Source organism: Myotis daubentonii, chromosome 15, assembly GCF_963259705.1.
Source record: "Myotis daubentonii chromosome 15, mMyoDau2.1, whole genome shotgun sequence".
In the NCBI taxonomy this organism is placed as follows: domain Eukaryota; kingdom Metazoa; phylum Chordata; class Mammalia; order Chiroptera; family Vespertilionidae; genus Myotis; species Myotis daubentonii.
Genome location: NC_081854.1, coordinates 5,800,816 through 5,828,617, shown reverse-complemented (window position 1 = coordinate 5,828,617; position 27,802 = coordinate 5,800,816). Strand labels below are relative to the sequence as shown.

The window sequence follows — 27,802 nt, the reverse complement described above, 5'->3', positions numbered from 1 at the left end:
AGAGTCATTGCATTGTTATTAGCCTGCAGTATAGTATTAACATGCCTTCATTATTCCCACGGAACTCCAACTATTTCTGTGAATTTCTGTCTATATCGCAGTATTCGCTTTATTGTGCTGATCATAGCCGAATCCACAATGTCTCCAAGGGATTCCTTCATATGGTTTGCAAGTATTTTCTTCTGTTCTCTAGATTGCCTTTTATTTCACTTTGTTTATTGCTGTTGTGCAGTGAAGACGGTATTTTTCTTTATTTGTTGCAGTGTGGGCTGTTTACGTTTTCTCTTTTGTTTGGTGGTTGGTGTCACATTCAGAAAATTCTGTCCAAAACAAACCTCCAGTACTTTTTCTCCAGGTTGTCCTGACGAGTTTTAAGTTTTAGCACTGACACTTGATTCTGTCCTGCATGTTCAGTTAAATGTTATTAGTGGTGTCCAGTTTGTTGTTTTACATGTGAATGTCTCTTTATACCAGCACCATCCATGGATGAAACTATCTTTCCCGTCTTCTGTGGCTGCTGCTTTGTCAGAGATACTTGAAAGTCTGTGCCTGGGCTTATTTCTGTGTTTTTTGTCCTTTTCTGTTGATGTATGTGTCTGTGTTTCTCCAGCAACACACTGTTTACTTGCTTTCTCTTTGTAATAAATTGAAGTCAGGAAGTGTGATGCCACCAGCTTTCTTCTTGCTCGAGATATCTTTTGTTATCCTAGACCGGTGGTCGGCAAACTGCTGCTCGCGAGCCACATGCGGCTCTTTGGCCCCTTGAGTGTGGCTCTTCCACAAAATACCAACTTCTGCCCACGGGCCACGAAGTTTCAATGGCACTGTCTGTGCGCTCTCGCACGTGCTATTTTGTGCAAGACCAACACTCAAGGGGCCAAAGAGCAGCGTGTGGCTTGCGAGCTGCAGTTTGCCGACTACGACCCTAGCCCATTTGACTCAGTGGATAGAGCCTCGGCCAGCAGACTTAAGAGGTCCAGGTTCGATTCTGGTCAAGGGCATGTACCTTGGTTATGGGCACATACTCAATATGGAGTGTACAGTTGGCAGCTGATGATGTTTCTATCCTATCGATGTTTCTAACTCTCTATCCCTTTCCCTTCCTCTCCATAAAAAAATCAATAAAATATATTATAAAAAAAGATAGGTTTTGTAAATGGAGGTCTTTTGATTCCAGATTTTCTATTCATATATTAGTAAAAGACCATTGGAGTTAATTGGGATTGGATTTAATCTGTAGTTTTCCTTGTCTATGATAGCTATCTCCACCATATTTTATTTTCAGATCCTTGAACATAGGTTGTCTTTCAGCTTATTTGTGTTTTCTTTCATTCCTTTCATCACTGTCTTATAGTACTCACTGTACAGATGTTTCACATTTGGGTTTAATTTATTCCTTTGGGTTTTATTGTGTTTTTTGTTTGTTTGTTTGTTTACATTTTATTTTGTTTTATTTCTTAAAGTATTACAAAGAGTATTGCACATGTCTCCTTCCCCCCACCCTTGACATCCCCCCGTCCTCCCCTATCCCCCAGTGTCTTGTGTCCATTGGTTATTCTTATATGCATGCATACAAGTCCTTCGGTTGATCTTTTACCCCCACCCCCACCCCTCCCCAGGCTTCCTACTGTAGTTTGACAGTCTATTCAATGCTGCTCTGCCTTTGCATCTATCTTTGTTCATCAGTTTATAATGGTTTTTATTATCCATAAATGAGAGAGATCGTATGGTATTTTTCTCAGCTTCCTAGGGGCCGTCGCAGCCTCACTGGGGCCATTTCAGCCTCACAGGGGCCGTCTGAACCTCATCGGGACCATTTCAACCTCACAGGGGCCGTCTCAACCTCACTGGGGCCATCTCAAACCTCACCGGGACCATTCCAGCCTCACTGGGGCCATTTCAAACTCACGCGTGCTGTTTCACCCTCACCAGGGCCGTTTCAGCCACACTGTGGCCATTTCAATCTCACCGGGACCACTTCAGCCTCACCGGGGCCGTCCCAACGCCAACAGGGCTGTTCCAACCTCACTGGAGCCGTTTCAACCTCACCGGGGGCCGCCTCAACCACACAGGGGTCGATTCAGCCCTGCCTCAGCCTCACAGGGGTCATCCCAGTCTCCCGGGGGCAGGCTCAGCAACAAGAAGTTTAGCGTTATGCCATGTTGGGCAGCTCCTTGCTAGAGAAAATCTCCAGGCGTTCTTGGTGGCTGAATACCTGGTATGCCTGCCTAGATTTCACCCTCTACCAAGCGCACAGACTGCTTGTCTGCTGTCTCCCAGCGTCCCATGTGAGGCTGGATCTAGTGGACCTGCCTGTGGGTTTGCTGGTCCAGCGGTTCCACATCACCAGCCCAGCCGGGTCCGGCTCCGACTTCCTCTGAACCTGATTCTGCTTCTTGAGTGAGTCCTTTATGTATGCAAGGATTTGAAATCTGTAATTTGTTGGGTTGGGCTGCAAAAGCACAGGAGGTTCTCTTTGTGCCACTGGCACAGTTAGAGCAGGGATGTAAATTGAGTAGGGCAGGGTCTCCAGGAGTCAGCAGTTCGGAGCAAAGGGCAATGGTGTCTCCGTGACTCCTCGCCTCTCTGCAACTCCCTCCCCATCTCCGCGTCCCTGAGTGCCGGCAAGCAGCTTCCGAGCAAGCCACCCTCGGCTCTCAGACCCGCTGCAAGGCCGCCCCACCTCTCCCTGTAGGGGTCTGGGACCTCAGAGTCCCGCCCCAAACAAGCTCAACAAAGTCTCCAGGCATTCTTGGTGGCTGAATATCCGGAACGCTTGCTTGGATTTCGTTCCCTACTAAGTTTATGGACTGCTTGTCTGCGTCTCCCAGTGTCCCATGTGAGACTGGATCTGGCGGACCTGCTTGTGCGTTTGCTGGTACAGCGGTTCCACGTCGCTGGCCCAGCCGGATATGGCTCTGGCTTCCTCCAAACCTGATTCTGCTTCCTGAGTGTGTCCCTTATGTATGTGAGGAGTTGAAGTCTGCCATTTTTTGGGTTGGGCTGCAAAAGCACAGGAGGTTCTCTTTGTGTCACTGGCGCAGTTAGGCCAATAGGATCAATGAGAACAGAAGCACAGTGGCTGATAGTGGTATCGCTGACCATTTAGGTTTATTTTTTATTTATAACATATTTTTATTGATTTCAGACAGCAAGAAAGAGGGAGTGAGAGATAGAAACATCAGTGATGAGAGAGAATCATTAATTGGCTGCCTTTTGCATTCCTCCCAGCTGGGACTGAGCCTGCAACCCGGTCATGTGCCCTTGACCTGAATCGAACCTGGGACCCTTCAGTCGACAAGCAGATGCTCTATCTACTGAGCCCAACCGGCTAGGGTTGACCCTCTTTTTAAAGAATATATTTTTATTAATTTCTGAGAGGAAGGGGGTGAGAGAGTGATAAAGAAACATTAATGATGCCGAAACCTGTTTGGCTCAGTGGATAGAGCGTCGGCCTGCGGACTGAAGGGTCCCAGGTTCGATTCCGGTCAAGGGCATGTGCCTGGGTTGCGGGCACATTCCCAGTGGGGGATGTGCAGGAGGCGGCTGATCTATGTTTCTCTCCCATCGATGTTTCTAACTCTCTATCTCTCTCCCTTCCTCTCTGTATAAAATCAATAAAATATATTTTTTTAAAAAAGAAACATTAATGATGAAAAAGTGTCACTGATCAGCTCCCTCCTGCATACCCCCTTCTGGGGACTGAACCCACAACAAACTGGGCATGTGCCCTTGAGTGAAATGGAACCTTGGACCTTTTAGTCCGCAGGATGACACTCTATCCACTGAACAAACCAGCTAGGGCTGATCCTTGCTTCCTTTATTTATTTATTTCCTTAGTTATTAATTAGTAGTTAACCCTTTTTTAAACTTACGTATCTTCACATGTGTTTGCTCAATCAGTTTTCTGTCATCCTTTCTATGCAGTGTTCCATATTTGGAATTCTGTATTACTGCTTGTCTTCATGGTACTATAATTCCCATTTCCTGTGGGATTTTTTTATTTTTTATTTTATGAATAGGTATCTACTTACTCTGGAAGGGGGAAAGATTCTCTATCTCTGATTCTGCCATCTTGCTGATGTCACTCACATAGGTTTTTTGCCTGTGGTCCCATTTGTGGTTTGTTGTTCTACGACAGTGCTGACCATACCTCGTTTTAGTTTTTCTTTTAAGATTTGCATCATTTATCTCATGTTGTGGCTCAACTTGGATTTAAGCAGCAAAATCTTTTGTGCATCACGGGAGAAACATGACTTTATCAGTCACAGTGTATACCCAGAGGCAGTCTTGCCTTGGTGAAGGACTTTCAGGGTGGTTTACATGCCTGGGGTTTGTTACATTCATAGCTAGGAAGCCATTTTGTTCAACAATGTTTTGTTACCATTGCTCACTCCTCACCCAATTCTACTTCTTGTTTAATATTGACACTTTGCCTATGACTCCGTTTTAATACTGATCATTCTACTTGGATTCCCAGCCCATGGATAACCTTAACCTCTTTAAATTTGCACCTCTACTTCTATCACACATCTCAGCTTTACTCCACTGCAATGTTGTTCCATGGGTGCAGCAGAGTCTTAGAGTGCACCCGTATCATATTGACACTGAACATCACGTGCTTTACTATGATTGATATTTTATGGGTTTGAGCACATTGAAATTAGTTTACACAGACCATATAGCCAGCATGAAAGTTCCTAATGGAAGCCATTTGTGGAGTAATAACGAGCAGACCCTGCCTCTCTTCTTTTTGTGCCAGCCCATCATTCTGTCCTCCCTTGGTAAGATTTTCCTCGTCTAGTGACCTTTTGAGCCATGTTATATATAACAGCCATTTCATGACAGTCTGACTTACTTATCTTGAAAATTATTGTATGGAATCATGTCCAGTTGTGACATAAACAATTATGGTGAAGATAATCTGTTTTTATCAGGTCAACATGCACTTCACCTACTTTTCCTTTTGTTCAGGTTGCTGCTGTGGAGCAGAGAATGTGGAGGCAACGACTGAACAGAAGGATTCAGTAAGGGTGTCACAGGCAAGGAATCCCGATTTAGCCTTGGTTTTCCAGAAGAGCCACCCCTGTGAGGGTTGTCAACTAGTCTTGGGAAACATTTTCCACGTGATGGAGCTGCAGGGAAAACAACACGGAGAGATACTGTTGAGGTGTGGGGCATGTGCAAAACGATTTTATTTTCATGCAAAATTTCACCAGCAGCATATGAGAGAGAAGACATTCAATACAGGTGTGGACAGGATCTCACTTGCAAACAGCCGCAATTTCAATGTGTCCCAGAATCGTTTCTCCTGTAGGGAGGTTGGGCAGGATGTCCTTACTGGGTCAGGACATCTCCAGCTAAAGGCTACTCAGACCAGGGACAGTCCAACTGAAATTTCGACATGTCGGAATACGTATCAAAGGAGAAAAAATGTTTACAGTAGAAAAAAATGTAAGAGAGACACTAGTTGCACCCACACGTTTATTCAGGAAAAAGGTGTCCATCTTGGACGTCGGTGTTTTATGTCCTCTGAATGTGGAAAATATTTAACCAAATTGTCTAGCTTTCATTATCAAAAAAGAGGTCACACTGGAGAAAAGCCTTATAAATGCATTGAATGTGGGAAAACTTACACCAGTAGCACTGAAATTTTTCGTCATCAGAGACTGCACACTGGCAAAAGTCCTTATCACTGCAGTGAATGTGGGAAATATTTTACCCGGATCAGTAATCTTCATTGTCATCAGAGAGTTCACACTGGAGAAAACCCTTACAAATGTAGTGAGTGTGAGAAATCTTTTATGACTAGTGGTGCCCTTCATTGTCATCAGAGAATTCACACTGGAGAAAACCCTTATAAATGCAGTGAATGTGGGAAATGTTTTTCCACTAGCAATGACCTTCTTCGTCATCAGAGATTTCATACTGGAGAAAAGCCTTATACATGCAGTCAATGTGAAAAATCGTTTACACGTAGCAGTGTTCTCTATTATCATCAGAGAGTTCACACTGGAGAAAAGCCTTATAAATGCAGTGAATGTGAAAAATCTTTTAAATTCAGCAGTGGTCTCCACTATCATCAGAGAGTTCACACTGGAGAAAAGCCTTATCAATGTAATGAATGTGGAAAATCTTTTACCCAGAGCAGTGCCCTTCGTCGTCATCAGACAGTTCATACAGAAGAAAAGCCTTATAAATGCAGTGAATGTGGGAAATCTTTTAAAAGTAGCAATGGTTTCCAATATCATCACAGATTTCACATGGGAAAAAAGCCTTATCAATGCACTGAATGTGGAAAATCTTTTACCGGTAAGACTGAACTTCATTGTCATCAGAGAGTTCATACAGGAGAAAAGTTTTATCAATGCAGTGAATGTGAAAAATCTTTTACGACGAAGACCCACCTTCATCGTCATCAGAGAGTTCATACGGGAGAAAAGCCTTATAAATGCAGTGAATGTGGGAAATCTTTTAAAAGTAGCAGTGGTCTCCAATATCATCAGAGAGTTCATACAGAAGAAAAGCCTTATCAATGTAGTGAATGTGGAAAATCTTTTACCACTAAGAACAGCCTTCATCGTCATCAGAAAGTTCATACGCGAGAAAAACCTTATAAATGCAGTGAATGTGGAAAATCTTTTACAGGTTGCAATTGTCTCCAAAATCATTAGAGAGTTCACACTGGAGAAAAGCCTTATAAATGTATTGAATGTGGGAAATCTTATGAGGGCAGAAGTGGTCTCCTGTATCATCAGAGAGTTCACAATGGGGAAAGCCATTATGAGTGCAATTAATATGAGGTAGCTCTCAGCCAATTTCTAAATTTGCTCTGCACATGAGTCCAAATGTGAGAAATTTCTTAGGTGTGTAGGAAATGTAGTTTCTTAGTTAGGACTTAACATTAGTACAAGAAAATCTGCGAATCCTCATTTTTCTGAATTGTATCTGATACATTTAATCACCTACATTATGTAAAGTTCCCATAAGTGTTTTATTTGTTGTCTTTGTTTTTATGTTGAATCATTCTGTAATTATGTTGCACTTTTTAACATACAGAATTTGTTCAGTCAATCATAATTGATTTAAACTCTTTTTTTGAGACATTTGTTGTGCTGCTTCACTGTTTGATTGTATTTTTTTTTAATATATTTTATTGATTTTTTACAGTGAGGAAGGGAGAGAGATAGTCAGAAACATCGATGAGAGAGAAACATCGACCAGCCGCCTCCTGCACATCCCCCACCGGGGATGTGCCCGCAACCCAGGTACATGCCCTTGATCGGAATCGAACCTGGGACTCTTCAGTCCGCAGGCAGATGCTCTATCCACTGAGCCAAACCGGTTTCGGCTGATTGTATTTTTTCTAGTAATTTATGGTGACCCTTTCCCAGAAGTGTACTTGTTGAGTCTGTATCTTTGTTAAAATATCTTATCATATGTTTTTGGCCTGGGCGAGTCTATTTTGAAGAAGTACTGTTGATATTTGGCTCTGTTGCATAATGAGTTTGCCAAAGGAGGTGGAGAGAGAGAGAGAGAGAGAAACAATAATAGACAGGCGAGGTGGCTCAGTCGACCTATGAACCAGGATGTCACAGTTCCATTGCCCCTCAGCGCACATGCATGGGCCCCTGCTAGAGCATCATGTGGGGCTTGCAGGAGGCAGCTTATCACTAATTCCCTTTAATCGTTGATGTTTCTATCTTTCTGACTCTTTCCCTTCCTCTGTGAAATTAATTAAAAATTAAAGAAAATTGAGTCCCTTATTTTTAGAAAGAAAAGAAACATCAAAGATGAGAGGGAATCATTGGTCACTGCTTCCTCCATACCCTACTGGGGATGGAACCTACAATCCGGGCATGTGCTCTGAATGGGAATCTAACCAAGGACTCTTTGTCACGGATTGAAGCTCAAGCACTGGGTCATACCAGCTGTGTGATTCATTACTTTTTAAATGCTATGCCCTGTGCAATGAACATTTTTAATTTTAACCTGCAGTGTTAACATTCTCCATTGCTTTCAGAACATCAGTCATCTGATCCTGCACTAAGCCCTTGCTTTGTCCTCTTCTGCATTTTCCTTGTCTCCTGTCATGGAGGTTCTTGCGTTGGAACATTTCTTTCCGGAAGGCCAGAGGGCATCTGGTTGGGCAGGGTGCTTAAAGAGTCCCAAGGGAATGCAGCGGGAAAATAAATGGGCAGTGATCAGACACCCTTTGCCCTGGATCAGGCGTCCTAGATTTGAATTTCAATTCTTTGTTATCAATGGGACTTACAATGACATAACCCCTTCTGCTGGCCTAAGTCAGTTTCCTCCTGTGAAAAACAAGTATGAGGTATGCCCCAATGCCAGAGGTATCGGAGAAGGTCCAGTGGTAAGGTGTCCACTTGTGTAATGCAGCTGTGCCTGCAGCCTGCCTTGGCTCCAGCAACTCCAGCCACTCCCTGCAGAGACCTTCCCAGGCAGGCACTCCTCACTCCCCCAATGCCTGCAAGCACCTTTGTCTTTGGGTGCATTTTAGTGAGAAATGGGACATATAAGAAGCTGCTGAGTGGGTTAAGGTATCGGCGGGAGGAGCCGTTACGGGAGCTGGAACTGCCGATTAATCCTGATCAAGATGACAACCTCTCAAAAGCACCGAGACTTCGTGGCAGAGCCCATGGGGGAAAAGCCAGTGGGGAGCCTGGCCGGGATCGGCGAAGTCCTGCCCAAGAAGCTGGAGAAAAGGGGCTTTAACAAGGCTTATGTGGTCCTTGGCCAGTTTCTGGTGCTAAAGAAAGACGAAGACCTCTTCCGGGAATGGCTAAAGGACACATGGGGCGCCAATGCCAAGCAGTCCCGGGACTGCTTTGGGTGCCTTCGAGAGTGGTGTGACGCCTTCTTGTGATGCTTTCTGGGGAGTCCCCCTTCCCTAATGCCAGCCTTGAGTCTTCAGAGTTTGCAGCTGAGTGGGGGCTACTCCCTTGTCCTCTACCAAGGAAGCGATTGCTGTCTGCTCACCACCGATGTCCGGGTCTCTGGGGGAGTTCTCTCCCCTCACCATTTCAACTTTTTTGGAATTCTCACTCTTGCATGCATCTCCCTCCTCTTTCCCCTGCCAGTTTCGGGTCGATAATCAGCTTTTCTGAGTGGATTTCTGGCCCCTCCCCTCGCCCCTGGTCTGTTTAATGAAGTTTGGCTTCTCTTTTGGCAAAGCAGTCACTGTCCATATAAAGTTTTTTAAATCCATAAAGTCCGTGGCCTTCCAATAAAAAAAAAAAAAAAGAAGAAGCTGCTGACTCTGCTGCAGGGAGGCGCGTGCTGTGCCCCTCGGGTGTCATTGTGGTGCGTCCCATATCATTGCTGAAAAAGCTCAGTGTCAGAGAAATGAAGTCAGATTCAAGGGGCTGGATTTTAACTATTATTTTCTCCAGCGTCAGACACAGTCTCTACCACTGATGTGCAGCCCTCACCGGAGCAGGTACAGTCTGGGGACCAGCGTGCCTCAGCTGCAGCTCTTGTTTCCATGGTTGCAGTTCTGCGTTTCCTCCCATTCCCTTAACATCTCAGAGCACTTATCCCTGGCCTCCTTGTGTGTAGGGGAACGCCATCATTTCTCAGTGCAGTGGTTTCTCTCGGCAGATCTTCTTTCAGAGTGAGCAGCTGTTTGTCTGCCTCCCCTCTGATCCCAGCACAGACTGACCCTCAGGAGACCTCGGTAATTAGGGCTGGGTCTCTGCACTTGTCCCCACCTGTTGGGTGTCATACTTCTGTTCTCTTTGCCGAAGTGAATTTCATGCTTCAGTTTGACCCCTAATATGTGACGCTGACACTCACCCCTTAGGAGAAGGTACGATTTGACATAAATTTTGCGACCTAATATTCGGAAGTGATGCTGGAGTCCTACATGATCCTGGTCTCAGTTGACAGGTGCTCACCTCTTATTCATGCATAGGACCCACTGCCATGTGATCCTGTGCTATATATCCCTACTGGCTGAGACAATGGCTCTCCACATGCTTTCCCTGCAGCCCGGTCATGTTGTGGACTCCCGTCCTCTTTCCCAGTCTCCTGTGTTTGCACCATTGGTACTTGGATTGGAACAGAGTCCTTTTGAGTACAAGCCCTCACCACAGTGCACAGCACACTGGGCCATAACTGAGGTCCTTACTGTTCTTTTCCTGACAATCTACGCTGACTGACTCTCCACACAACATTTTTTGGCTGTAGATTAAGTTGGCTTTTCAGATGATGGTGTTTGCCGTTTCGGCCTGTTACTCATTTTTGAGTGGTTTTCATATACTAAGCATGTCAAGCTCAAAGGCTAACATGAGCCATATAAACAAGGTTTAAGTTTATGTGCGCTGCAAAAAAAAAAAAACAACACAAAATCAAACTTGAATTTTTATAGAAATGTAGGTTTATTTTGATAGGTTGAATACAAAGGACTGATTAAAATTCTGATGGGCATTCACGGTTAGCGTCATATTGTGAAATGGGTATAGATATGTAACCTTTAACTGACGTAAAGAAAATTTTGTAACTTGTTTGTATTCTCTGTATCTTGATGTCACTCTGTGGTTCGGGAACTCGGACACGCTCCAGCCAAGCATTTCACCTGTTTCTACTAAACTTTCAAAAAGTGGGTAGTTTCCACTGGATTGTTCAAAGAATGGGTTGTGGTTTAAAAGCTCCAGCCAGGTGTGACACCGTACTGGCCGCTGTCGAGTTTGTCACACCCTTTAAAAAGGCTGTTAGAGAAAGGCTCGGGGCTGCAGCAGGATGGGGCTCCCTGTGTGAGGCACCTGTTGCAGACGCTGGCCAGCTTTCAATAAATCCTCGCTTGCTGCTAAGACCTAATTGGAGTTGGTGGTCTTACTCTCACGAACATTGGTCCATAACAAAATGAGTGATCGTTACTGAATATTCATTGTGGGCCCCCTGCAGCCTGGGGGACCCACCTTTGACAGGCTTGATTATACAGTAGGTTTACATTTTAATAAGGTTTTTTATTGTTTTCCCCTGTTAATCTGTGTTATAGCCATTTAATTTTTTATTTTATTTTTTAAAAAATATATTTCTGTTGATCTCAGAGAGGCAGGGAGAGTGAGAGAAAGACGGAAACATCAATGATGGCAGAGAATCATTTCTTGGCTGCCTCCTGTGTGCCCCACACTGGGGATCAAGCCAGCAAACCGGGCATGTGCCCCTAACTGGAATTGAACCAGGAACCCTTCAGTCCACAGGCCAACACTCTATCCACTAAGCCAAATCAGCTAAGGCTAAACATTTAATTTGTAGACTAACCAAAGAACCTACAAAAGAAGGGAAAATTGTTTTGCTTCAACGTCATTTCCCTCATCTTCTTTTACAGTCACTCCCGTAACTCCACGAAATAAAGGAATACTGTTAAGTTTTGGGCGGTGATACAGCCTGTGAAAGAATTCACAACTAGCTGAAACCGGTTTGGCTCAGTGGATAGAACGTCGGCTTGCGGACTGAAAGGTCCCAGGCTCGATTCCGGTCGAGGGCATGTACCTGGGTCGCGGGCACATCCCCAGTAGGAGATGTGCAGGAGGCAGCTGATCGATGTTTCTCTCTCATCGATGTTTCTAACTCTCTATCTCTCTCCCTTCCTCTCTGTAAAAAATCAATATATATATATATATATATATATATATATATATATATATATATATATATATATATATATATATAAAAGAATTCACAACTAAAAGCAATACAGAGAGGAAGTTTATTTTACTTTCCAAGAAAGGAAAAGGCCAAGTATTGCTGGTCAATTCAAGGGAGTGAAGAAATGGTGGCTTCTGCTTTTCAGCAGTGCCTGTTACTAAGGGACAAAGAATGGAGGGGCCATGGGTTGAGCTGAAGTTGTTTAGATAAGAGGGGCTGTCCTTAAAAGTTACAGTTTGTTTGGAGTCCAGGAGACAGTCTGGCAGATGTTCTAGGGAGGTGTCTTATCAGTTTCTTTCCCAGCCTATAAAATATGACCAGAGAAAAAGTTATGAAGAGTTCAAATGAGGCTTGTTTGAAGGGGTGAAGGGGAGGAAACTTTCTACTAACTAGAGACTCCTTGGTGTGAGTTATCCCTGAGGTGTAACAACAGCAGGAAGGAGGGGTATGTAAGAATTTAGCCTTAAAAGTAGCTTATCTTGTTCTGCAGTTTGAACAGAGGAGCTCTTTGAATTAGAGGAGCCAGTAATTTGGGGGTTTAATTAGCAAGTACTTCTCAAAAATTGTGGAAGGTCACAGAAAAGAAACAGAAAGACCTTCTTCTTGTCCTTACAAATACCTCGACTACTTTTAGAACCTAAGGCTTTATGAACTGAAGAGTGAATACTTCTAGGAGACCAAATAAAGGGTCACCAGCGGTACTGGGGGCATTGTGTGCAGGAGGATGTAAGCAATCGGTCCCGAAGGAAATAAACCACTCAGTGATGTTTTTCTCCTGACACCATAGGTTTCAACACTACAGTATGGACAAAAATGATGGTACATAGTAACCATAGGGAGCTCAGGTAGCCTGGCATGGCATGGTGAATCCTAAAAACTCAGAGGACAAAAGTAACCACCTACGATGGTTTGAAATTAAAACTTTCTAAATAAAAGCAAGTCACAGGGATAGTTATGTCCTAGCCTCCTTTTTTTCTTTTGTTTCTTTGCAAAGGTCAATCTTTACCTTATTAAGCCTGTCAATTTTCTTTTTGTATCTAGGATAACATACCTCTGGATTTTCAGGGAAATTTGCTTTTTTACAGACACCTAAGGGCACAATCTCCAAAAACAGAAGACCTCAGAGCTAGAATTATTATTGTTGCTGTGTTAAATATTACCTCTTAAGTATTGGAGAACATTTTTTTAAGAAAAGTATATTGGCTTTAACCGGTTTGGCTCAGTGGATAGAGCGTCAGCCTCCGGACTCAAGGGTCCCAGGTTTGATTCTGGTCAAGGGCATGTACCATGGTTTCAGGCACATCCCCAGTAGGGGATGTGCAAGAGGCAGCTGATCGATGTTTCTCTCTCATTGGTGTTTCCAACCCTCTCTCCCTCTCCCTTCCGCTCTGTAAAATATCAATGAAACATATTTAAAAGAAAAATAAGAAAAGTATATTGAATTGATTTTTTTACATAGAGAAAGGAAGAGGGATAGAGAGTTAAAACATTGATCAGCTGTCTCCTACACACCTCCTACTGGGGATGTGCCCGCAACCAAGGTCCATGCCCTTGACTGGAATTGAACCTGGGACCTTTCAGTCAACAGGTTGATGCTCCATCCACTGAGCCAAACCGGTTACAGCTTGGAGAATATTTTAAAAAGAAGTTTGTGTCTATTTTTTTTAACTCTTTATTCAATCCTAGAAATTTCCCTCCTCAGTCCTCCCCACTCTAATTTTTTACCAGTGAATTTCATGTAACCCCCATATGTCTTCTTTGAGTCTCATGTATGAAAAAGGTGCAAAACTGCTGTTCCTCTTACCATTACTCAATCTGTTGTTATTTTGCCAACTTGGGTCAAAGAAACTTAGAAAAAGTCCCCACAGGTTTGGACATTCCTTACAACAACACCAAAAGCAATTGACTCATGTGAAGCAGGTGAAAGTTCCATTGGGGGGGGGGGGGGTTCAGCATTTCCAGGGACAGAGTTGACTGAAGACAGATTTACAAACACAAATTTAGAGCCAACCCAAAACACAGCAAGCTAGAGCTTTCTCGTTGCTGCCAGAGAACAGAAGAAAATGCTCAAGGCTCATGTGGCTTTGTTTGGTATGTATGTGTGAGTGTGTGTTTCTTTAATCCTCACCCAGGGATGTTTATTCTCTCTCTCTCTCTCTCTCTCTCTCTCTCTCTCTCTCTCTCTTTTTTTTTTTTTACCCTCCCTCGACTTCCATCTGTGATTCTGCACTCTCTGCCATGCTTCCTTGTCTCTGGATCCACTCCATTCTACAGTTAATTTTGTTAATTAGGTTCCATCTATGTCTGTGATCAAGAGATGATTTTCTTTCTCTGACCGACTGACTGATGCTCTCCAGGTCCCTCCATGCTGTGTGAAAGGTTAAGAGATACTTCCTTTTTACCACTGCGTAGCATTCCATGGTATAAATGTACCACAGCTTTTCTATCCATTCATCTACTGAAGGGCATTTGGGTTGTTTTTAAATCTTAACTATTGTAAATTGTGCTGCTATGAACATGGTGGTGCATACATTCTTTCTGATTGTTGTTTCAGGTTTCTTAGGATATATTCTTAGAAGTGTGATCACAGGATCAAATGGCAGTTCCATATTTAATTTTTTGAGAAAACTCCCTATGTTTTCCGTAATGTCTGCACCAGTCTGCATTCCTACCAGCAGTGTACTAGGGTTCCCTTTTTTCCATATCCTCAGCAGCACTTGTCCTTTGTTACCTGTAGCCATGCCGACAGTTGTGAGGTGGTATCTAATTGTTGCTTTAATTTACATCTCATTGATGATCAGCGTCTTTCACCATTTTTTCACATGTCTCTTGGCCATCTTATCCACACTGCAGCCCAGGCAGAGCTGACACTTCGAATGGCCCCAGAAGCAGATGCTCTTAAATAGTGATGTCTGTTTTGAGACATTACCTTCGTTCAATGGAGGCAGGTTAGATGAGTTAGACACTTGAGCAACCTCTGCAAGCTCCATTTAGCCTGAAGGAGACAGATGCCTAATGGCCTGAAAGAAGACACGATGCCTGCCATTCAGAAAAGAGCTGGTCCTGAAGAAAGATATGCAAATCCAGCAGCTAAAGGAAGCCACGAGGGTGCCCCAGAAACAAACTTGCCCTTGAAATCACCTCCCCTGAAGGCACTGAGGGTCCTGAGTATACTTGGTGTTTTCTTGGGCTGTTTGCCCTCAAAACCATTCCTGGAGTCAGCTGAGGAAATATAGGATCCTGGCAGTAGAGCATGAGAACTACATTACCCAGAAGGCCGCGCGTGGAATGCCACCAGGCTGAGCCAAAGGAAGCTCTGAAAGGGCGTTTCCGTTTTTCAAGTTCTGGTGTGCGGGACCGGTCTTTTCTCCATTTTGTCTTAATCGGTCGGCGGTACTTGGTAGCAGAGTACAGTGGAGAAGGCCAGAGAGTGGTGCTCCCCGCCTCGCAGCCCGTGGTGGAGCCTGCAGTGGTGCTCACAGCGCACACGTGGGATTGAAGCTCGGAGTCGCCACCAGACCCGCCCAGGGCCGGGCCAGGGACCTCCGTTCCTGCAGCGGTTTCTGCTCCCGCCCCGCTCCGACTACGGAGTGCAATGGCGGCGCCCCCGCTGAGGAGCTGGGCTGAGGTGAGTTTGTGTCCCCCAGGCCCTCACCGCCTCTTACACCGAACAGCACAGCCCGGGTGCGGGCGCCTGCCCCGTCCTGCAGCTGAGTCCCGCGTGGAGGACCGTGAGGAAGGCGGAGGGGAGAGAGGAGTGTTGTGGCTTCTGAGGACACAGCAAGTGCAGGGCAGAGAGGACGGGGATGACTTGCATCTGAAGGTCCCTGAGGATGTGGCTGTGAGTATTGACGGAAAGAGCAGAGGCTGCAGGGAGGACAGCACAGACTCATTCGGGGCTTCCCCGGCTGTGGGTCCATCAGGGGCCTGGGGGGGTCCTGGATCCGGCTGGACTACAAGCTCTCTACACGCCATATGCCAAGTTCATGGGTGAGTCCAGCGAGATCCAGTGGCATTGGAGCAGGAAGGGGGCAGAGCTGAGGGAGTGAACCTGGGGTCTGAACATGGGAAAGGGGATGAACATTACCCAGTGGTGAGCACATCTGGAGGAAGTGTGAGCTGATGGTCCCGGGACCTGGTGTGGGGATTAAAGGTGAAGCATAAACGGAGGCTTGGCTTTGTGTTGGAGGCAGGATCTAGGAGACTGCAGTGGGGTTGCTTGGCAGGAAGGCTGGGGCCCTGCAGGCATCGCCCAGACCTTAAATGGCATTGCCCTCTCCCCTCCCCTCCCCCAATCCTTCCCACCCAACCCAGCTGCTCTGCTGAGGGCCATCACAGTGAGTAATGGGACTGTGATGAGAGAGCAGGCAGCACTGGCATTAGGGCCTGGTGTCCACAGTAACCAGGGACCCTGGAGGAGGTTGAGGGGGGGAAGGTGTGTAAGGAGTAGGATTACTGGTTCTCAGAAACGCAGCTCTGGTTTCAATTGTCTCGATTTTGACAGGTTGGGGTGACCTTTGAGGACATTGCCCTATACTTCTCCAGGGAGGAATGGAGCCTCCTTGATGAGAGTCAGAGACAGCTGTACCTGCATGTGATGCGGGAGAACTTTGAACTTCTATCCTCGCTGGGTAAGACCCTCACTCTCACCAGTGACCTGGACTTGGCTTTGAGGTTTCCCAGACCCCGTCCCCCAGGGTGTGCTCTGTCCTCCCAGGTAGACTGTGGTACTGCTTGAATTTTCCAGTTTGCTGGGTAGTTGCTGTCCTGGGGAGGGTTGTTCTGTTTCCACTGCTCCCTTCTATTCCTGAAGTCCCAATACTCCCCACTCCACTAAATTCACAGGGAAGGACTTGTGGTTGGTAGTGTTGTAGACATCTAAGGGATTCCACCTTAATTACTAACGAAAGCATTTTCTGAAGAAAAAAAGAAAGAAAGAAAGCATTTTCTGTATTCCTCTTTGTCATGTGTAAATATTATTTGAAAAATTGCCTCTAAATCCTTATCCAGTTTATTAACTAATTTTTTTTTGTTAAAGAATCTTTGGAATACCTTGTATATTTTATATATTAATTGCTTATTTGATATAGGAACACATAATTTTCCATGTGCTTTATTGTGCTTTGCAGCTATTGCTCCCCCACACCCGCTTTTCTCCAAAGTGCATGTTTTTGGCAACTCTGCGTTCTGCAGGTCTAGTGCCACCATGTTTCTAGCAAGCTCAGGTGCTTGTTACTAGTGCTTAGCAATTAAATATTGTTAATGAAGTTATAAAGACTTTGCTTTTGAGGCAGAGTCATTGCATTGTTCTTAGCCTGCAGTATAGTATTAACATACCTTCATTATTCCCAGGGAACTCCAACTATTTGTGTGAAAATCTGTCCATATTGCAATATTAGCTTTATTGTGCTGATCATAGCCAAATCCACAATATCTCCAAGAGATTCCTTCATATGATTTGCGAGTATTTTCTCCCGTCCTCTAGATTGCTTTTCATTGCGTTTTTTTTAATTAAATCTTTATTGTTCAGATTATTACATTTGTTCCTCTTTTTTCCCCCCATAACTGCCCTCCACCCAGTTCCCAGGCCACTCTTCTCCCTCACTCCCCACCCACTGTCCTCATCCATAGTTGCACGATTTTTGTCCAGTCTCTTCCCGCATCTCCCACACCCCTTTCCCCCCCAAGAATAGTCAGTACATTCCCTTTCTATGTCCCTGATTCTATTATATTCACCAGTTCATTCTGTTCATCAGATTATTCACTTGATTTTCAGATTCACTTGTTGATAGATGCATGTTTGTCTTTCATAATTTGTATCTTTACCCTTTTCTTCTTCTTCCTCTTCTTAAAGGATACCTTTCAGCATTTCATATAATACTGGTTTGGTGGTGATGAACTCCTTTAGCTTTTCCTTATCTGTGAAGCTCTTTATCTGACCTTCAATTCTGAATGATAGCTTTGCTGGATAAAGTAATCTTGGTTGTAGGTTCTTGGCATTCATCACTTTGAATATTTCTTGCCACTCCCTTCTGGCCTGCAAAGTTTCTGTTGAGAAATCAGCTGACAGTCGTATGGGTACTCCCTTGTAGGTAACTGAGTTTCTTTCTCTTGCTGCTTTTAAGATTCTCTCTTTGTCTTTTGCTCTTGGCATTTTAATGATGATGTGTCTTGGTGTGGTCCTCTTTGGATTGCTTTTGTTTGGGGTACTCTGTGCTTCCTGGACTTGTAAGTCTATTTCTTTCACCAGGTGGGGGAAGTTTTCTGTCATTATTTCTTCAAATAGGTTTTCAATATCTTGCTCTCTCTCTTCTGGCACCCCTATAATTGGGATGTTGGTGCGCTTGAAGCTGTCCCAGAGTCTTCTTACGCTATCTTCGAATTTTTGGAATCTTTTTTCATTTTGCTTTTCCGGTTGGGTGTTTTCTGCTTTATCGTATTTCAAATCGTTGACGTGATTCTTCCAATCCTCTAGTCTGCTGTTGGGAGTCTGTATAATATTCTTTATTTCAGTCAGTGTATGCTTAATTTCTAGTTGGTTCTTTATCACAACATCGAGGGTCTCATTAGATTTCTTGTAGATCTCATTAAGTTTATCGGCAGTTTCTAGAAAATTATTGAAAGACCTTAAAAGTGTGATTTTGAACTCTATATCCAGTAGTTTGCTTTCCTCCATTTCTGTCATTTGTGTCCTTTTTCTTTGTCTCCACATTTTTTATGCTTCCCTGTGTTGATACTGTGGTTTTCTGTGCTAAGTGTCCTATAGGGCCCAGTGGTTCCCCCTCCCCAATTACCTGAGGTGGTCACTCTTGGTGCACCCCCTTGTGGTCTTTGTGCACAGTCTTGTAGTAGTTAAGCCTTGATTGTTGTAGGTATCACTGGGAGGAATTGGCCTCCAGATCAATTGTCTGTGAGAATCAGCTGTGTTTGCAGTGGGAGAACTTCTGTGCTGGAGACACCACTCCGGGGCAAGACTTGCTTCAGTGGGGCTTTGGTGCTCACTGAGTCTGCCCCCTCAGTGTGTCCTTTATGTTTCCACGGAGCTGCAAACTGGATGGTCCATCTTTGACCTCTATGCTTCCTGGCTCCTGGATCTCTAGGGAGGTGCTAATCTAGCCTTTGCCTTAGGCTATCCAGCAAAAGCCTCCCTGCAGGCCTTGGGCGGGGTGGGTCCCAAGGGATCAACAGGACGGGGCTAGCAGTTATGGCTGCTCTCAGTCCTGCCCTCAGAGGCTTTGCTTCTCAATGACCCGGTAGTCGCTGCAAGCCCCTCAGAGAGAAAGCTGCTCTCGAGTTCCGACCGATGCCAGACAGTCCCGCTTCTTCTGTATGAGTCTGGGTCCCTAGAGACTCGCCCGGAACTGGAGCTCAGAGCCTGAGACTACCTCCCGTTTGCAAAAGACAACTGTGCCCTCAGCCGCCAGCCTGCTCCACCTGTACCTCCGCACCTTAGTATTTCACTTCTGCACTGCGCCTCCTCTGAGTCTCGGTATGCTTTTCTCTTTCCTTCTAGTTGTAGAATTTCCACTCAGCCAGCCTTCCTGTGGTTCTGGGTGTTGTCCTTTCAATCTTTTAGTTGTATTTTTGAAGTGGTTGTGCAAGGCAGCAATCTCCGGTGTTTACCTATGCCGCCTTCTTGGTTCCCGCGTTTTGTTTATTCCTGTTGTGCAGTGAAGGCGCTATTTTTCCTTTTTTGTTGCAGTGTGGACTGTTCATTTTTTCTATTTTGTGTGGTGGTTGGTGTCACACTTAGGAAATCCTGTCCAAAACAAACCTCCAAAACTTTTTCTCTAGGTTGTCCTGAAGAATTTTAAGTTTTAGCACTGACATTTAATTCTGTTTTGCAGGTTGAGTTAAATTTTATCAGCAGTGTCCAGCTTTGTTGTTTTCCATGGGAATGTTGATTATTACCAGCCCCATTCATGGACGAAACTATCTTTCCTTCCTTCTGTGGCTGCTGCTTTGTCAAAGATACTTGAAAGTCTGTGCCTGGGCTTATTTTTGTGTTTTTTGTTCTGTTCTGTTGGTGTATGTGTCTGTGTTTCTCCAGCAACACACTGTTTGCTTGCTTTCTCTTTGTAATAAATTGAAGTCAGGAAGCTTAATGCCACCAGCTTTCTTCTCACTCAAGATTGATTTTGTTAATGGAGGTTTTGATTCCATTGCAAGATTCTCTATTCATTTCTTTGTAAAATACCATTGGATTTATTGGGATTGCATTTGATCTTAGTTTGCTTTGTGTACTACGGCTGTCTCCACCATATTTCATTTCCAGATCCTTGAACACAGGTTGTCTTTCAACTTATTTGTGTTTTCTTCCATTCCTTTCATCACTGTCTTATAGTATTCAATGTACAGATGTTTCACATTTTGGTTGAATTTATTCCTGCGTATTTTATTGGTTTTTTTTTTGTTATTTTGTTTTGTTTTTAATATATTTTATTGATTTTTTCCAGAGAGGAAGGGAGAGGAATAGAGAGTTAGAAACATTGATAGGAGAGAAACATTAATCAGCTGCCTCTCGCACACCTACCACTGGGAATGTACCCACAACCAAGATACATGCCCTTGACCAGAATCAAACCTGGGACCATTAAGTACGCAGGCCGATGCTCTATCCACTGAGCAAAACTGGTCAGGTTCCTTCATCATTTTTCTATCACAGAATATATTGTTAGTGTGTAGAAATTGAACTCGTATTTATATGTTTATGTTGCATCCTGTAACCTTTCTGAATTTAATTTTTTATTCTTCTATTATCTTCACCCGAATAGTGAGGATATTTTTTTCATTGATTAGTTTTTTTAGAGAGAGAGCGTGGGAGTCAGAGAGAGAGAGAGAAAAATCGATTGGTTCCCTCCCACATGTGCCCCTACTGAGAGTGTGGATGGGACCAGCAACCCAGTACCTGCCTTTGATTGGGAATTGAACCCTGTTCTTCCAGTGCACAAGCTAGCACGCTCATCAGTGAGCCACACTTTCTATGGCTCTTTATTCTTTAAATTATTTATTTATTTAAAAATATATGTATTTTTTATTTCCTAGAGGAATTGGAGAGAGAGATAGAAACATCAATGATGAGAGAGAGTCATTGATCAGCTGCCTCCTGCACCACCCCCACTGGTGATTGAGCTTGCAGCCAGTGCAAGTGTCCTAACAAAGAATCGAATTGTGACGTCCTATTTCATGAGTCAATGCTCAATCAGTGAGACATACCAGTAGCATTTATTTATTGATTTGAGAGACAGGAAGGGAGACAGAGAAAAGGAGGGGAAACATTGATCAGCTGTTCTACCTATCTATGCATTCATTGGTTGTCCCCTACATGTGCCCTGATGGGGGATCAAGTCCACAACCTTGGTGCTTCAGGAACACACACTCACCAACTGAGCCACCTGAACAGGATTCTGATTTTGTTATTATTTCAGAAGCTCATAGTAGGATCTTGACAAATGTATCTATGGAGCATCATGTCATGTGCTAACATCAACATCTCTTTTTTTTTTAAATATATTTTATTGATTTTTTACAGAGAGGAAGGGAGAGGGATAGAGAGTTAGAAACATCGACGACGAAGAGAAACATCGATCAGCTGCCTCCTGCACAGTCCCTACTGGGGATGTGCCCGCAACCAAGGTACATGCCCTTGACTGGAATGGAACCCTGGACCCTTGAGTCCGTAGGCCAATGCACTGTCCACTGAGCCAAACCGGTTAGGGCACATCAACATCTCTTATGATGCATTGTGGTTCATCGTTATAGGCATAATGTCTTATCTTTCATGTGTTGCTTTTTTAAAATATATTTCATTGATTTTTTAAAAAAGAAATCTTTATTGTTCAGCTTATTACAGTTGTTCCTCTTTTTTACCCCCATAGCTCCCCTCCACCTGGTTCCCACCCCATCGTCTGCCCTTACCCCCCCTGTCCTCATCCATGGGTGTACAATTTTTGTCCAGTCCTTCCCACACCCTCTCCACCCCTTTTCCCCTGAGAATTGTAAGTCCACTCCCTTTCTATGCCACTGATTCTATTATATTCACCAGTTTACTCTGTTCATCAGATTTTTTAAAAATATATTTTATTGATTTTTTACAGAGAGGAAGGGAGAGAAATAGAGAGTTAGAAACATCGATGAGAGAGAAACATCGATCAGCTGCCTCCTGCACATCTCCCACTGGGGATGTGTACGCAACCCAGGTACATGCCCTTGACCAGAATCGAACCCGGGACCTTTCAGTCCGCAGGCCGACGCTCTATCCACTGAGCCAAACCGGTTTCGGCATATATATATATATATATATATATATTTACATTTTTTTAATATATTTTATTGACTTTTTACAGAGAGGAAGGGAGAGGGATAGAGAGTTAGAAACATCAATGAGAAAGAAACATCGATCAGCTGCCTCTTGCACACCCCCTACTGGGGGTATGCCCACAACCAAGGTACGTGCCCTTGACTGGAATCGAACCTGGGACCCTTTAGTCTGCAGGCTGACACTCTATCCACTGAGCCAAACCGGTTAGGACCATGAGATTTTTTTAAAAAATATATTTTATTGATTTTTTACAGAGAGGAAGGGAGAGAGATAGAGAGTTAGAAACATCGATGAGAGAGAAACATCGATCAGCTGCCTCCTGCACATCTCCCACTAGGGATGTTCTCGAAACCAAGGTACATGCACTTGACCGGAATCGAACCTGGGACCCTTCAGTCTGCAGGTCGACGCTCCATCCACTGATCCAAACCTGTTTCGGCAATCAGGTTTTTTATTCACTTGATTTTTAGATTCACTAGTTGATAGCGATGTATTTGTTGTTCATAATTTTTATCTTTACCTTTTTCTTCTTCCTCCTCTTCCTTTTTTTTAAAAAAATATTTTTATTGAATTTTTACAGAGATGTAGGGAGAGGGATAGAGAGTTAGAAACATCCATGAGAGAGAAACATCTATCAGCTGCCTCCTGCACACTCCCCACTGGGGATGTGCCTGCAACCAAGGTACATGTCCTTTACAAGAATCGAACCTGGGACCCTTGAGTCCACAGGCCGATGCTCTATCCACTGAGCCAAACCAGCTATGGCTTCTTCCTTTTTTTTTTTTTTGAAATATATTTTATTGATTTTTTACAGAGAGGAAGGAAGAGGAATAGAGAGTTAGAAACATCGATGAGATGCCGGGGTCCAACCCCAGCGGGTCCAGGGGTTCCCAAAGGCGTGGACGGAGTCGGCGAAGAAGGAATGACACGGAGACAGCGTTCAGTTGATCAGCAGCCTAGCCAGGATCTCCAGCCAAGTTCTGGTCTCGATCTCCAGAGAGGTTCTGCTTAGGATCTCCAGTCAGGTTCAGTCACCAGGTTCTAGTCAGGCTCTCCTGCCAATCTCCGCAGTCAGGTTCAGTCCAGGATCCCCTGCCATGCTCACTTGCCAGGCTTTGCCTCCAAGCTCCGAGGCCAGTCCCTGTCCAGGATCCTCCGGCATGCTCTCTCCAGCGAAGTTCTTCTGTCTCTAGAGAACGTTCTGTGTAGGTTCTGTGCCTAGGCTCTGTCTCTCTTGGTCCTGTCTTCCAAGCCCTGTGTTCTAAGTTCTGTCTTATAAGTTGTGTGTCTTGCTGTCTAGTTACATCTGTATTTATACCAGTTGATTCAATCCTATCAATCTCTATTACAAAGGTTAGGGCGTTTCTTATCTCCATTCCAGGGAGTAAAGATTATGTAGCTTAAGCATGATTGTTCGTAGTTAAAGTGATTAATTACCCACCTGGCACTTAGTTGAGGGGTTTTATTCCCTCCCTAACTTCAGGGGAAAATCCCTACCTGGGGATTCAACCTTTCTCGGAGAGGTGACCTTGGTTAAAACACAGCGCCAAGAAGGTGAGCAAACATATTAAGAACAGTATGCCATATATGCCAGGTCCCTTGAAACAGCAAGCATGGACCGGCTCCCGGCAATGAGAGAGAAACATGGATCGGCTGCCTCCTGCACAACCCCCACTGGGGATGTGCCTGCAACCAAGGCACATGCCCCTGACCGGAATGGAACCCGGGACCCCTGAGTCCGCTGGCCGACGCTCTATCCACTGAGCCAAACCGGTTACGGCACTTCTTCCTTTTCTTAAAGAATTCCTTTCAGGATTTCATATAATACTGGTTTGGTGGTGATAAACTCTTTTGGCTTTTTCTTATCTGTGAAGCTCTTTATCTGACCTTCAATTCTGAATGAGAGCTTTGCTGGGTAATCTAGGTTGTATGTTCTTGCTATTCATCATTTTGAATATTTCTTGCCACACTTCCTTCTTGCTGCATAGTTTCTGTTTAGAAATCAGCTGACAATTGTATGGGTATTCCCTTGTAGATAACTAACTGTTTTTCTCTTGCTGCTCTTAAGATTCTCTCTTTGTCTTTTGCTCTTGGCATTTTAATTATGACGTGTCTTGGTGTGGTCCTCTTTGGATTCCTTTTTTTGGTGGGGGGGGAGCTTTGGATTCCTTTTTGTTTGGGGTTCTTTGCACTTCCTGGACTTATAATTCTATTTCTTTCACCAGGTAGTGGAAGTTTTCTGTCATTATTTCCTCAAATAGGTTTTCAATATCTTGCTTTCTCTCCTCTTCTTGCACCCCATAATTCAGATATTGGTACCCTTGAAGTTGTCCCAGAGACTCCTTACATTATCTTCATATTTTTTATTCTTTTATCTTTTTGTTTTTCCGGTTAGGTGTTTTTTGCGTCTTCGTATTTCAAATCTTTGACTTGATTTTTGCGATCCTCTAGTCTGCTTTTGGATCTCTGTATATTATTCTTTATTTCAGTCAGTGTATGCTTAATTTGTAGTTGGTCGTTTTTCATATCCTCAAGGGTCTCACTAAATTTATCTGCGGTTTCTAGAAAATTCTTGAAAAACCTTATAACTGTGGTATTGAACTCTATATCCTGTAATTTGCTTTCCTCCATTTCTGTCATTTGTGACCTGTTTCTTTGTCTCTGCATTTTGGCAGCTTCCCTGTGTTGATAGAGTGGCCCTGCGTGCCAGGTGTTCTATAGGTCCCAGTGGCTCAGCCTCCCCGATTACCTGAGGTGGACACTCTTAGTGCACCCTTTGTGGGCTTTGTGCACCATCTTGTTGTAGTGAAGCCTTGATTGTCCTAGGTATCACTGGGAGGAATTGACCTCCAGGCCAATTGTTTGTGAGAATCAGCCGTGTCCACAATGGGAGAACTTCTGTGGTTTAGACAGCCTTCTGGGGCAAGACTTGCTTCAGTGGGGCTTGGGTGCTCACTGAGTCTTCCCCCTGAGTGTGTCCCTTATAGATCTGAGGAGTTGTAATCTGAGTGGTCCCACTCTGACCACTGGGTACACTGACTGTTTGATCTCTAAGGAGGTGCTAATTTAGCCTGTACCTGAGGCTACCCAGCAGGAGCTATGGAGAGATCTGCAGATTCCTTTTCCTTGTTTCAGGTTTGGAGGTGTCCCGATGAGGCCCAGCTGTGAAGCAGTGCATGCTGCTGTGGGGCCTTATGCCTTCTTTTGGATGTTCTGGGTCTCTCTGACCCAGCTGCAGTTTGCTAGGTAATTTTAGATTGCGAATTGCCAGGCCATTCATATGCAAAAGACTATGCTCACAGCTTGGGTGGGGCAGAGTCTCTGGGAATCAACAGGTCCCAGCAAACACTTATGGCTGATCCTCATTCCTGCCCAAAGAGGCCCCAGGTCTCAGTGTCCAGCAGTAATTGCTGCAAGCACCTCAGAGAAAGCCACGCTCCAGTACCGCCCGATGCCAGACAGTCCAGTTTCTCCCTGTATGAGTCTGGGTCGAGTTCAGAGCCTCCCTCCTGATTAAAAGAGACAACCATGTTCTCAGTTGCCAGCCCTTTCCGAGTGTTCCTCTGTACCTCTGCACTTGACTTCTGCACCTCCTCTGAGTCTTAGCGTGCTTTTCTCTTTCCTTCCAGTTTTAGAATTTCCACTGATCCAGCATTGCTGAGGTTCTGGATGATGTCCGGTTTGTCTTTTTGTTGTAGTTTTAAAGTGCTTGTGCAAGGCAGCAATTTCTGGTATTTACTTATGCTGCCATCTTGGTTTCTCTATTTTATTGATTTTTTTTTTATATAAGAGGAAGGGAGAAGGATAGAAAGTAAGAAACATTGATGAGAGAGAAAAATTAATTAGCTGCCTCCTACTGAGGATGTGCCCACAACCAAGGTACATGCCCCTGACTGGAATTGAACCTGGGACCCTTCAGTCCGCAGGCCAACGCTCTATTGACTAAGCCAAGCCACCAGTTAGGTCTCTTTCATTTCTTTTTTAACTTATTTGAGACTAGGTTTTTGGTTGTTTTTCCTTTTGTGTAGGTAAAGACTTGAACATTTTCATATCTTTTTTAAAAATATACCTTTTAGGTGTTCTTTTCTTTTGTCTTGCCTCCCTCTTATTTATGTTTGTTCTAATATATATGGTTTCTTTCCTTTGAAACCTTTGGTTTATTTTCCTATTGTGCTTCTAGTTTCCTGAGGTGCCATGTTAGGTTCTTTGAGATCTTTTGTGACAATGTAGGCGTTTATCTCTATAAAATTTCCCCTTAGAATTACATTTTCTGAATGTTATACATAAGCTTTGGTAGGTTGCTTTGTCATTTCCTTTGTCTGTAGAGTTTTTTTAGATCACTTCTGTTTTTGGCTTCCCTGAAATTCTTATGTATTTATTTATTTATTACTAGAAACCTGGTGCTCAAAATTCGTGCATAGGAGAGGAGGGGGCGGGGTGCCCCTCAGTTCAGCCTGCACCCTCTCCAATCTCCAATATGGGACCCCTCGGGGATGTCTGACTGCCGGTTTTGGGCTAGTTGGACATCCCTCTTGCAATCCGGGACCACTGGCTCCTGACTGCCAACCTACTGCCTCGGATTGCTGCCTAACCACTCCCCTTCTGGCCTGATGGCTCCCAAACTGCCCTCCCCTGCCAGCCTCCTGGCCCCCAACTGCCCTGTGCTGCCAGCCTCATGGCCCCTAACCATCTCTGCCTAGGCCCCCACCACTGTGGCTTTGTCCAGAAGAGAGCCAGTCTCCCCGTCTAATTAGCATAATATCCTTTTATTAGTATAGATTATATATTACTTTAATGTGTCATTTCCCAATATATGACAGTCATTTTTAAAGTATGTTTAGGCTGCCTGGTTGGTGTTTCTTAATGGTTGAGCATCCACCTGTGAATCAAGAAGTCACAGTTGGATTCCTGGTCAGGGCACATGCCCGAGTTACGGGCTAGATCCCCAGTGTGGGGTATGCAGGAAGAAGCCGATCAGTGATTCTCTCATCATTGATGTTTGTATCTTTCTCTCCCTCTCCCTTCTTCTCTAAAATCAACAATAAAAATACATTAAAGTATATTTAGGCTAAGAATGTACAATGTTTTGGAATTACCCAAACAATTTAAATATTTGTAGAAAAAGTAAACACCTACTTTTTCATTAGTTTATCTGTATTACTACTGAGTCCGCAAACTATGAGAATAAAAAAGACCTGTTTTATTTCCTCATAAATTCCAATTATGGAATCATAAATGGTACTCCATTTGAGGTGATATTTTATGCAGAATATTTGGTGAATTATACTGAATTGTTAGTATGATTTCTTCAGAGTTCTTTTTTTTTTTTAATTAAATCTTTATTGTTTAGATTATTACCGTTGTTTCTCTTTTCCCTCCCATAGCTCCCCTCAACCCGTTTCCCACCCCACCCTCCATCCTCACTCCCCACCCACTGTCCTCATCCACAGGTGCACAATTTTTGTCCAGTCTCTTCCTGCATCCCCCACACCCTTTCCCCCCCAAGAATAGTCAGTCCACTCCCTTTCTATGCCCCTAATTCTATTATAATCACCAGTTCATTCTGTTCATCAGATTGTTTATTCACTTGATTTTTATTTTTTTATATTAAATATTTATTGTTCAGATTATTACATTTGTTCCTCTTTTTTCCCTCCAAAAATCCCCTCCTCCGAGTTCCCACCCCACCCTCCGCCCTAACTCCCCACCCACTGTCCTCATCCATAGGTGCACGATTTTTGTTCAGTCTCTTCCCGCATCTCCCATACCCCTTCCCCTCCCCAAGAATAGTCAGTCCATTCCCTTTCT

At 44.1% G+C, this 27,802-nt stretch overlaps 2 protein-coding genes across 6 annotated transcripts in view; both read left to right on the top strand.

The window, feature by feature from the left end:
- The window catches only part of LOC132216086 (zinc finger protein 883-like), a 681,654-nt gene that overhangs the window by 32,180 nt on the left and 621,672 nt on the right, over window positions 1-27,802 (top strand). Inside the window, exons 1-2 of one of the 5 annotated variants that reach the window (XM_059665167.1) lie at window positions 15,040-15,301; window positions 16,178-16,304. The exons of 1 other annotated variant lie outside the window; for it this stretch is intronic. In XM_059665167.1, the coding sequence (XP_059521150.1) occupies window positions 15,269-15,301; window positions 16,178-16,304 (160 nt within the window). In that variant the 5' untranslated portion in view covers window positions 15,040-15,268. Of the gene's footprint in view, window positions 1-4,974; window positions 7,355-15,039; window positions 15,302-16,177; window positions 16,305-27,802 lie in introns of those variants that run through there. 3 more of the 5 variants (XM_059665166.1, XM_059665159.1, XM_059665161.1) reach the window with 3 other exon arrangements.
- Window positions 8,559-9,054, top strand: LOC132216153 (barrier-to-autointegration factor-like). The gene has a single exon (XM_059665265.1). The coding sequence runs from the start codon at window positions 8,618-8,620 to the stop codon at window positions 8,885-8,887; it is 270 nt and encodes an 89-aa protein (XP_059521248.1). The 5' UTR covers window positions 8,559-8,617; the 3' UTR covers window positions 8,888-9,054.